General features: G+C 41.6%; 1 protein-coding gene across 9 annotated transcripts in view; it reads left to right on the top strand.

Moving 5' to 3' along the window:
- The first annotated feature begins 2,224 nt into the window (after positions 1–2,224).
- The window catches only part of Pclo (piccolo presynaptic cytomatrix protein), a 350,152-nt gene continuing 339,776 nt past the window's right edge, over positions 2,225–12,600 (top strand). For all 9 annotated transcript variants that reach the window (XR_015449439.1, XM_087206755.1, XM_087206754.1 and 6 more), the window contains exons 1-2: positions 2,225–2,520; positions 8,180–9,479. Coding sequence is in view for 8 of the 9 variants with exons in the window: in XM_087206755.1 (XP_087062881.1) it covers positions 2,360–2,520; positions 8,180–9,479 (1,461 nt within the window). In the remaining variant the exon portion in view is untranslated. The remainder of the gene's footprint in view (positions 2,521–8,179; positions 9,480–12,600) is intronic.

Raw genomic sequence — 12,600 nt, 5'->3', positions numbered from 1 at the left:
TAAAGAACAAAGAGCAACAAATATTTTGAATACAGTACTATTAGTTTGTCTACATAGTTTACTTTTTTTGGGGGGTAAACATGGAGAAATTGGACTGTAGCACTTGACGTCTTCCTCATCCTTGTCTTCTAGATGTTGGAGAATTCACACATAAGGAATGTACCTGGACAGTATACCAAGTACAAGCATATTTAACCCCATACAGATAATTGGAAAAAAAATACTGTTTAAAACTCAGGGTTACAAAGGTCCTAAAGGCAAAATAATTTTAAAAAGTCAACAGGCACAATATTTCCCAAGGCCCATCACCCTCCCATCTTTTGTTTGATGGTCCATTTACTTTTTTCCACTATACCTCTCCTGTTTCTGATGATGTTTGCTTCTCGGGAGGGGAAGGAGGAGAAAGCAAATGCACATCTTTGTGAAGTGGACTATGTAATATTTTTTATTGCACACTTTGCACATTATCACTCATTTCTTTCCTTATCATTTCCTTAGCTCCTTTCCATCTACAGTGGAAGATAATATAGAATTACCAATATATTCTCTCAGTTTAATCACTGTACTAAGGATACAGTTTGAAAGGGTATTCATTAGTTTTTGAAGTTTGTGAATGTGTATACACACAAAACCTCCACGTAGCATGTGAGCCATCTGTTTTTCTTCACATCCACCTATGAATGTCACCCATTCCCCAGCTGCCCAAACCGTGGACAAGCCACACATTTGAATTATGATTCATGATGTACCTGTGTTTTTCTTTGAAACAAACTGACTCCAGGAAGGCACGAGCACATTTTATTTGCTTCCAAATGTGGCCATCAGAATGTTAGGTTGCCTAAGCTTGATTTCTTTGTATGAAGTGAGAGTGTTCTTTATTGCTATGAATAACATCTGAAGCTTTGATTTGGGCAGTCATATCTCCACATGGCATCAGGGGATCAAAGTTTACTTAACATTTTCTGCAGTTTTTGAAGCAACTTCATCTGATGAGTATCCACTTTGAATAGCAGGAAATGTAACCACAAATTGTTACACCTGCTACTTTCAAGTTTTAAAACAAGTGGAAGGCACAATATCTAATATATAGATATGATGCTTATTGCAAAAACTCAGGAGCAACTTATTCATTCCGTTTATTTATTCGCATTCAATTATTAGCTTTTGAGACTCTTTAATGTCAACATTAAGGCCACAGTAAAGGAGGCAAGCAACACTGGGGTTACATATCTGGCGCTGAGCTTGTACACTCCCCTTAGAATGAGTAGCTGTGTGCTCTGGCAGGGAGGGAAGTGCAGCGGGGCGTGTGGCCCATTTTGTACTGGATTAGTTACATCTGGGCTGCTAACGGGCTGTGTGGCTCGTGTTTACTATTCTTCATTTTCATAATCTTGTCAACATTTTAAAAAGAAAAAAAAGAAAGAGAAAGAGAGAAAAAGGGTGGGGATGATAACACGTCTTCAAAGCGCGGGAACATTTTAATCTTAAGGTGGACTTCGTGCACAGTTCCCTGCAATCCCTCTGTGGTGTGGTTCATTTAGGGAACAACGCGGGGCCCCTAAGCATCAATTCCCTCCCCTGCTTGCTGATGCTTTATCACTTTAAGCACAGTAGTTTTCGTCTAATTAGTCTGGTAGTGTGCTAATTAAAACAGCATTCTGAGCTCCTTTTGGGAAATATGCCCCAAAGGTATGAAAGTCTTTCTTTTTTATTTCCAGTTTCCTGAAACCCTTCCTATGATCTTTTAACCCCCCAGCCCCCAAAGAGGAAGAAGGACCCAGAAATAAATTACAAATCCCAGGCGCCAAGGCTGAAATCACACCCCGTCCTGTCCCTCCCTTCTCCCCTTAAACCCAAGATGCTAACTGGAGTTGAGGCATCCTGAACCGTGCCTGCAGCACTCTGAGCGAAGGCCCCACGGCCTCTTTTAAATCTGTGCTGAGATTGGAGAGGATGCTGAGGGACGCAGAAGGGGAAGGGCGTGGGGCGCGGGCTTCGCCTCTTCCGAGGCGCACGCGCACCGCGAGGGCCGGCGAAGGACGTGGGGCGCGAGCCTCACCTGTTCCGAGGCGCACGCGCACCGCGAGGGCCGACGGGAGGCGGGGCGCGGGCATCACCTGTTCCGAGGCGCACGCGCACCGCGAGGGCCGACGGGAGGCGGGGCGCGGGCATCACCTGTTCTGGGGCGCGCACGCGCAGCGCGAGCCGGCTGGGGACGGGGGGCGGGGCGCGGCGGCGGCGGGCGCCCGTCAGAGCTGCTGTCGCCGGCCGGGTGCTGAGGCGGCGTCGCGCGGCGGCGGGCGCTGTCCAACATGGAGGCGGTGCCGGCCGCGAGGCACTGAGGCAGCGCCGGGGAGCCATGGGCAACGAGGCGAGCCTGGGGGGCGACGTCCCGGCCGGCGTGGACGCGGACCTGAGCCGGCTGAGCGCCGAGGAGCGGAGCCAGATCGCCGCCGTGCTGTCGCGGGCGCGGGCGCTGCCGCCGGGCGCGGTCGCCGCGGAGCCGCCGTCGCCGCACAGGCACGGGCGCGGGGCGGAGCGGGCGCGGGGTGGGCGCGGGTCCCCCGGTCCCCCTGGTCCCCCCGGTACCCCGGTCCGCGCCCGCCGTGGCGCCGTTCGGAGCCCAGCATGCGGGCCGAGCGGGTCTCGGCGCGGGAGCCCTGCCCTGCCCAGCCCAGCCCAGCTGCACAAGCCGCGCTTTAAGCCGTTGCTCTTTTTCATGCAGAAGTGACTTTCAGTTTTTGGAAGAACGTGTCAATTTGCATTGCCTTAAAATTCGTTTTCTCACACACATCTCAAACCAGAAACAAATGGCAGTTTGCAAGGCGGTTGTAAAAGCTTGTATGTAATGTTAGCGTGTCCCTTCCCTCCCCAACTTTCCGCTGCTTTCGTCCGCATGAAGGAGAGGTTTTCTAATTAGTGCAATCAGCGTGTGTGCCCTGCCTTTATCTTGTAAACAAACCCTTTAACTTTCACCTTTGCCAGGAGCCGTTCTCTTCCCTGGTCTAAAACCATTTCTTCTTTAAGGCAAAGCAGGGAAATCTAAGATTTTCATTTGAAATATTGGAAATAGGAAAGACCTGGTTAAATAGATGTGCAATCCTCTACTTCATAAAAGAGAAACATTTCAATTTGCTCACTGTCAAAATTAAATAACTAAATTTAATATAAGACTGAATATAGGAAAAATAAAAAAATTTAAGGTTGGTGATAGTATTTTCATGTATTTTAAATGTTGAAAATTTGGCAGTAAAAATGCTGTTAATCTTAAAACACCACTAGAGAAAAATAGCCCCATTATATTAGGTATGGCTACTACTGTTGTGTAACTGTTAACATATTGGGCTATTTCTTTAGTATAAAGTGTTTCTTATTCATTACTAAAAATGATAGTTTATGATATGTACTGTTTTTCTATATTAGATGAAAAATTGACATGGAAAAATGTAATGTCCACTTACTAGATTTTCATAGGATAATAACAAGCTGTAGTATTTTTATTACTCATTAAGAAATGTGTGCCAGATTTTAGATCATTTTTCTAAAGGGCGCATGCAACAGGTCTAGCATGCTGGTTGCAAATACTGAGAAAAGTATGTTCTTTGAGTTTTAGATTCCTAACTTTTTTTTTGTTCAAAGGGTTACTGAAAAATACTACTTTAGCCCATAAAGCTTTGACTTTATATGGTACCAGATAGTATGCTTTTAAAGGTAGGTTAGACAATGTATACTTTAAAGCTCTCCATTAATAATTTTGTTATGGTGGATTTGTTATTAGCAGGGAATCTGTGTCTTAAACAGCTATTAGTGAAAGACATCCTCCATATTTGAGCAAAATAAAGATTGGGTCTGAGTTTTGCAACATGATTTTTATGAAAGGTACATAACTTTTGGAAAGTTATTCCCATATATGATAACTAGGGAAACACTTTGCCCATCATTTAGACTTTCAAAATCATGTTAATTTAAATATACACATGAATATATATTTATACATAAACATATATATTTTTATATATAATATTATATGAATATATATATTCACGTGTATATTTGTATATATATTTGAAGTTTTTAGTGTTTAGGAAGTACGAAATGGACGTGGTGGGATTTACCTTCTATTTTTACAAATAAAGATGGGCAGTGCGAAGACTTACATTCTTATCCTATTGGTTTTAACTGACTCATAGCAATTTACATGCACTTCTCCGACAGTGTGTGTCTCAGATTCCTTGCCTCCAAATAAGGGTAATAATACCTGTCTTAGAGAGTCTAACCTGTCTTAAAATTCATGTGGATTAAAAATTGGCAGTTGTGTTTCTGTCAGATTTTTAATTTAAAGTAATCCTACAAAGAATGATAATATGACCACTGGGACACCATGCAGTGATTGCTACAGACAGGTTGTGTGTTGAAGTACACATTGCAGTGAATTATTTTGCTGCATTTCTGTTTCTTTACATACGGGTAAGTCATTGTGATGGGGGAGAAATCCCTATATGCCTACCCTGACTAGCTGTCAGCTTGCCAGGTTTCTGTGGCTAACTGGTTTTATTTCTTTGAATTTTAGCTAGAAGATTAGTGTGCTGTACAGTATGAAAATGCATAGACCTTCCTAAGGTGGCTTATATTTCTAGTATCGTGGAATTTCATGTGACTCAGCACTCTCAAAGTGTCATATTTTATCATTCCACCTGTTTTTACATCCCTGTATTTACATTTTAGCTGAAATATTGATTTTGCTTATTTATGAAAGAACAGTTCTAATCTGGGGAAGCAATAGTAAAATGGAAAGGGAGGTAGTATTAAGCATGGATGGCTACAGGCTAGAAGATGGGATAGGAATGTAGGCTCGTGGATTGTGGATTTGTTGTAAGGGCAGGGAAGTGCAGGTTTGTTCTGTTTAGAGATGGAGATGTGTCACGTGAGAAGGGCTTACTGGAAAACTTTCCTGATTGGATAGCAGCGAGGAGGAACCTGTAGAATTGGGTATTTCCTGTCAAGGCCCTTGGGCCTCCCCAGCTGAGCAGCCACCTGCACAACTGCTTGTTCCCAGAAGCAACAAGCTGAGGCTCTCTGAAATGAGTAAGGTATCTGTTCAGATCTTAGAGGGTCTCAAGAAGAATCTGAAGGGAGAAGAATCCAAGAAACATTTGAGTAAAATCAAAACTGAGATGTTCATTCATGGGTTTGGTCCTTGGTAACCTCCATTTACTCATTACTTCATCAAACATTAATACTCAGGTACTAGTTGCCAGGCTTGGTTCTAGTGGTGAAAAGATGAGAAAAATGTATTCTCTCTTTAGGACTTCACAGCCCCATGTGTAAGGCACAAATTACATTTTAGTTACTTTTTTTTTTAACAGAACAACTGTTACACCATACAAAAATTCATGAGAAGCAAAGAGGCAGTTAACTAAGGCAGCTTTACATTAAACTGATACTGTCTCTTAATGATTTATTTTCTGCGTCCCACTCTCAGATCTCTGTGTTTCACTGTGTTTATGTATTATAGCAACTTAGGCAGTCTTAAATTGTGGGGGAGCTTTCATGGTTATATAGGTTTAAATTGTGGAGCAGTGGCTATATAGGTCTTAATTGAGGGTGATTCTGTAGCATAGTATAACTCAATATTTATAAGAAGTATAGACATTATAAATTGTAGTGCATGCAGCTTACTTTCAGTTTTGTTATTTACTGTTATTTGGGATATTTATTATTCATGAAGTTCATTTTTTTTGTTTTCCACATGTGTTGGAATAAATGAAATAATGTTATAAGGCAACAATTAAAATAAGCTTGATAATATTTTAGAAGAGAATAATTTGGTAAATTGAAGAATATATATTTTATATTCCATTAAAGACAGGTTTGTAGGATCTTGTTCAAGGAACTGATTCAATAACATGCCTAAGTAATTACTTGTAAAATAGTCACTTCTCTAATCCGTCCATGGAGTATTACATTAAATGAATTGAATGGAAAAAAATTGAGACATGTAAAAATCTGAACAGTATACCTCTTTGAAAATCACCTACTTCTATTCTATTTTATTTTCTTCTGTCTTCATATGGAAAGACAGTACTTAGGAATTCCCTATAAAGAAGCACTCAAAATGATTTTTCTCACATGGAAGTGTGTGATAAAGTTTATTTTTCATTTTTAAACAGGTACTGTATTATGGAACTGTTAGAATTAACCAGATAAATCATTTAAATTTCCTGTTTAAGTTAAGGCTTCAGAGACACAACAAGATGTTTATTTTTTGTGGCCTTTTTCCTGGAGGAAAATGCCCCAACTAAAAGTCTAGTTCTTTTTGGGGGGAAGGCTTGCTGTGGGATGGAACTCTAACCTGCCAGGCAAGCATTATACTCCTGAGCTACCCTACCAGTCCTATTAATTCATTTTTTTAATAAAAAGATTACTTTGTACACTGCCATTTATAATTTTCTTTCTTTCTTCCCGAGTCTGCTTTTTTGTAAGTATTGTTTCTCTGCTTTTAAGTATATCTTATATCTTGATCTTACTCAAATCTCTACACCATTAGGGGAGTATTGAAAAACATAATATTATTGAAAGGTACAAAAATAAAAATTTGTATTCCGCCCCCTTAGCAGGTACATTTTGACAGATAGAATTAAAACCTTTGGAAGTTTATTGTGATCATTTCGTATTTTAGGTGCTATGGAACCATTGTTTCCCTATCCTGTTTCCTTTTCATGAAAGAGAAACATGCCTTTTCCGAAATTAAAAAGTTAGACATACCAGACAAAGTAGTACCTGATTCTTTATGTACTGACAATGTGGGATATTCTTTTAGCTGTAACTTAAAAAGAATGTGTTATTTTAAAAGTTAATATACTTACTATGACTTTTGGCTAAATATATGGAGCTATTTTAATTATTTAGCCAGTCATCCAAAATTGACCATGTTTCTGAAGCCATTTTTAAAAAACTATCTTGAATATTTGTCTGTGGATTAAAAGAAATCTTGAAAATCACTGTCACATCTTCGTGTCAATGTCAACAATGATAAGTAAAATTACTACTGACCTGCCAGTGGCAGTAACAAGTAGCATAGCATCGTATCTTCCTCCGCTGAGGAAGATCATAGTGCTCTTCAGGAGTGGGTCCACAGCTACCATGTTACTTTCGACACCAGGCTGTATCCCAAGATGCACTAAACATTTACTGCTAATTTTGCATAGAAATTGTAGGTTAAAAATTAACTGTTAGAAAAAAATAAAAAGCACTGGACTTGTATAAGAAAGATTTCTCAAGAGTGTCTAAGTAATGAAAGTAGCAGTCCTTATTCTGTAAAGTTTAATGAAGGTACTGTTTGATGGGTATTATCTTTCCAGATAGGATATTGTGGACTAAGTAGATTGTCAATGTTTGTGTTGGAGAGGCACTGTGTCACCTCCATTACGGACCATATTTCATTGTGTGACTTATGCAATCAGTATAAATTCTCAAAATCGAGTAAAAATATTACGACAGTCTCCTGTATTTTAATATAAATATTACTTCTCAGTGCTACTAGTATTTAGGAAACTTTTGTCAACCATAACTTTGATTTTAAAAAATACACTTGGTGACCATATATGTATTGAAATATGGCATTGCATTGATTATTTGAGATTTTAAGTTAAACCTATACTTAATTAGGTTTGAGATATGGTGAGATATTATGAAACATATGTAAATTATGTTTGTTATAAGATTTTAAGTACATATTTTAATTTTTACCACCCATAGTAGGTAAAGTGGTACCTCACTTCATGAACTTCATTTGTTCCATGATTTTGGAAAAGATGGGCACGTTTGTGTTTGTGTGGGAAAGATGGCCGCAGTTGTGTTTCTCACAGATGTAGAGTTTGCAAGCTAAATTAAAATTTTGCCAAATGCTTTTGTTTGCAAACTAAATTGTTCACAAAAGAGTTCATGAACCAAGGTACCACTGTATCTATTTTTTTCTTCACCTTGTTGAAAATTTCTTCCTATTTAAAAAATACAAAGAAATTAAAAGTTTTCTGATCACTCACAGGATGCTATAAAATTACTTCTACTTATATTTATACACAGAATTATAAGGATGTAAGAAAGTGATGCCTTTTTAACATTACCTTGATTTGAAGTAACTTCCACCATCTCACTTCTTTTTCTTCTACTCTTCCAGAAAGCAAGAGTTGGATAGTAGTCCCCCTCCAAGGCAGCCCGGGAAACCACCAGACCCTGGGCGTCCAGTTCAGCCTGGTCTCAGCAAGAGCAGAACCACAGACACTTTTAGGTCAGAGCAGAAATTGCCTGGAAGGAGCCCTTCCACTATTAGCTTGAAAGAATCCAAGTCCAGGACTGATTTCAAGGAAGAGCACAAGTCCAGTATGATGCCTGGTTTCCTCTCAGAGGTCAACCCTCTAAGTGCTGTCTCCTCTGTTGTAAATAAATTCAACCCTTTTGATTTGATATCAGACTCTGAGGCATCCCAGGAAGAAGCCACCAAGAAACAAAGAACAGCTCAGAAGGACCAAGGAAAACCCGAGGGTGTCACAAAACCTCCCTCACAGCAGTCACCCAAGCCAGTTCCTAAGCAGCAAGGACCTGCCAGGGACTCTGTTCAGCAAGAGGGCTCTCCCCAGTCAGTACCTTCCCAGCAAGCCGAGAAAGTTAAATCTCAGCCTCCTGGGGCAGGAACGCCAGCTCAGGGGCCTCTGCCACCTCCTCAGACAGACCAGGCAAAGTCACCACTTCAGTGTGATGCAGCCAAGCTTCAGGCTAAGCCATCAGACCCTGGATGGGGAGAGGCAGCTAAACCCCTGCAGCACAGCCTGTCCAAGCTCACTGTGCAGCTGGCAGGTCCTGGGAAGCCTCCAGCCCAGCAACCTGGACCCGAAAAATCACAGCCCGGGCCTGCAAAGCCTGCACTCCAGCAACCAGGGCTAGCAAAGGCCCTAGGACCACAGCCAGGGATAGTAAAGCACCCTGCCCAGCAGCTGGGGACCCCGAAATCCACCGCTCAGCAGCCTGCACCACAGTCTCCAGCCAAGACCCTTGGGCCTACAAAGACTCCAGCTCAGCCTGGGCCAGGAAAGACTCCGGTTCAACAGCCAGGCCCAGCAAAGCCCCCAGCTCAGCAGCCGGGTCCAGCAAAGCCTTCATCTCAACAACCAGGCCTGCCAAAGCCCCAAGCTCAGCAGCCAGGTCGAGGAAAACCCGCAGCACAACATCCAGGCCCAGGCAAACCCTTAGCTCAGCAATCTTCAAAACCAGTAACTGGGAAACCTCCACAACCACCACCAACTTCTCCATCTGTAACTCAGATTCCAGTACAAGACTCCTCTAAAACCATCTGTCCTCTTTGCAACACCACTGAACTTCTGTTACATGTTCCAGAAAAGGCCAATTTTAACACATGCACTGAGTGTCAAACCACTGTCTGTAGCCTCTGTGGATTTAATCCCAATCCTCATTTAACCGAGGTGAGTGCATTTACCCAGGCTCTTCTATACACGATGATTGATTTGTTTCTTACAGGATGATCTTGTCTTTCTCTGGTTCCTCCTCCCTTCCATCCTTCCCTCTCATGCTTCCTTCCCCCCTTGTTTCTTTCCTTCTTCCCTCCTTCCTATCTTCCTTTTTCTTCTTCTCTGTCAATTATAAATTACTATTTTATATTTTCTCCAGTGGTAAACCCAAAATATTGCCTCAGTTTGACATTTAAAACAAGTCTGAATTGTTTGAAAGATGCTGAGTGCCTACTCATTTCATTCTGTGTATAAAGTCTACATTATTATTTAGTGTACAGTGATACTGCTTTAACTTTGAAATTGATGCTTCTACCCATTAAATTTTGGTATTTTTAAACTAGGATTATAATTGTATTAGGAAAACCGCAGGGAAATATAATGTTAATATAAAATTGAGAATAATTTTTCAATTTGTATCTGCCTTTCCCTCCCAGTGATTGTGAAACACTCAGAGGGCAAGCTTCTTTCATTAGTTGAGAGTCAGGGGTAACAGAATGGATCGTTCCCAAAGTGAAGCCCTTAGAGCAGGCTCTGCATTGCTGGGTGTCCTCTCAGAAGACCATTATTGGCATCTCCAGGGCGATGCCTGGGCCATCCTTCTTCACCATCAAGTCACATGGGCCAGTAGTGGCCCAGATGTGAGCAGGGCTGTTTCCTGAGAATAGAAGATGGAAAGGTAATCCTCAGCCAGTTAATATTAACCCAGCCCTCAGAGGCCCAGGATAAAGTAGTGTTTTAATGGATAGAGATTTGGGTGCATTCTAGAACAAAGGGACCAAAGAACCCCCACAAAACAGCCTAAAAACCTGGAAATTCTGTAGAGTTAACTGACACAGTGAAGCTGGGATAATGCTATAAATAAGCGAGGATGGAGAGGTGTAGGGCATAAGAGAGTGTGAGTTCTCTTTGGAAAGCGATCTGATATCCCCACTCGGGGGAGGCAGAGTTGTCCATCTGGAGGACAGCTGTTCGTGGGCTGTCCATGTGTGATGTCTGTGGACAGCCCAGGAAGTAACTGACAGCAGGTGATGAAGCATATGTGAGTGAAATGTCCCTGGGCAGTAGGATGTCTACTCTTGTTGCAAACGGAATCTAGAAGATAAGAGCAGTAATGACCTCTGATAACTTATGTTAGCTTGGATACTAAATATATTGAAAACTACAAATGTTCTCGGTTTAGACTATGTCAGTCTTCATTTGTTTTCTAAAAAACATTTAGTCTTTTAACCAGAAGTAATATTAAGTGCTTAAGTGTTTTTGATACCAGGGATCAAAGTCGGGTCCTTGCGCTTGAGCAGCAGGCGGTGAAACCACTGAGTTAAATCCCCGGCCCAAGTGCTTAACTTTTTAAATAAACCATCCACTACTGATAAAATTTTAATTAATAACATGCCATATTCAAACTATAGAGAAAATTAGATTATAAGTATTAGTTTATTTACTTATGTGTAGCTTTTTAAATTTCGGTAAAGATATGTTTCTGCCCATGGTGTCCTGCCTTGATAGGAATGTGAAGTATAATGTGTTCCAGTGATACATGACACTCTCATTGAATGCTTGGATCTGTCATGTGTAACGTGGTGACGATTTATTAGGCAGAAATATGCAGTGGGAAATTGAAGCTACGTGCATTGTTTGTATACCCATTTGGAAGGCAGATTTTTTTATCCTCTTTTTTTGGTACTGGGGATCAAGCTCGGGTCCTTGCGCTTGGGAAGGCAGATATTTGAATGTCTGTAGTATGGTAGACATTCTGCTACATATTTGGCAGGATAGAAATAGAACTAAAACGTGGATGGTGCTCTTAACATGATTCCAATGTACTCGGATAATGTATCACAAGGAAACTAATATGTGGTCAGGTGATAAGAGCTGTGAGAACCAGGAGCAAATGTTATGGACTGCAAAGTGGGGAGCTGGTTCCAGGGAGGAAGATTAAGGAAAGCTTCTTGGTGAAAGTGGCATTTGAGCTGCGTACACGAGGGTGAGTGCTTTCTCCTCAGACAGAAGACATGAAGGGGGTGATGATTTGGGTCGAACCTGGAGGCAGAGATGTGCAAGGAGTATTGAGGGAATAAATCTAGGTGAGCTCGAGTGATGGGTAGGGTGGGCATTGCAGTTGGAGATGAGTTGAAATCATAGTTTTGCCTTTCCTATTTAGCAGGTGGTGATGAGAATTCTACTTTAGGAAACATACCTGGGTTAACATAGTCATACATATGATTATTTATTTTCTAAATTAGTATCGAATGCCTACTTATGAAGGATTAAATGCTCTGACAGACCCAAATATTTGTTAGGTACAGAGCTTTCCTTAAATGAGAAATAGGAGAAGTAAAAGTGGAACATGAGGAAGGAGGAGTGTGGTGGGAGGGAGGGGATGGAGAGGACAGACACCCTGGCTGAGTGACTTGTGTAGGGCTCTCACTAACTTTTCCGTGCATCTAAACTTCCTCATAGTTGTGTGGGCATATATTCCATTTTTCTGTGATACCAGTAAGGAAACTGGTGTTTCAGCCGTTGCCATGGTTCCTTTAGTTGTTAGTTCTCTCACATAGTAAATTGACAGGCAGGACCCACACCAAATCTTCTGGGCCCAAACCTGTTTATGCATGTGGGAAAAGCGATACAGTGCTGGGGTCAAAGGAAGAAGGAAAATGGGGCCGGAGGGGCACGGGAACTGTGTTCGTGAAAGTGGAGGGTTGGTTTTCAGCTGCAGTGTGGGGACACAGAGCCTGGGCAGAAACCGAGGGCACGGAAGGACTGGGTGTGGAGTGGAGTGGAGTGGAGTGGTGTGGTGTGACGCTGCACAGGGCTGGCTCGCTCAGTGAAGGAAGGCTTCCCTGTTGACTGGTTCGCACGGCGCATACACACCATTCATCTAGAGTGGCACCGCAGTGGGAAATGTAGAAATGCGATGACAAGTTCTCTGTCCAGCACATTGTGTTGCTAGAAGGATTAACTGAAAATCTGTGTGAAGAATTTTTAAATACGTAAAGTGCTTTTGAAATTGCAATACAGTGCAACACAGATAATATTTTAAATAGATTTGGCCTTTGAAGTTTGCTTACAC

This window comes from Heterocephalus glaber, unplaced genomic scaffold, assembly GCF_053883595.1.
Source record: "Heterocephalus glaber isolate CG9 unplaced genomic scaffold, H.glaber_assembly_v1.0 deba00000678, whole genome shotgun sequence".
Taxonomy (NCBI): Eukaryota; Metazoa; Chordata; class Mammalia; order Rodentia; family Bathyergidae; genus Heterocephalus; species Heterocephalus glaber.
The sequence above is the reverse complement of the archived record's forward strand: the minus strand, read 5'-3'. Positions and strand labels throughout refer to the sequence as shown.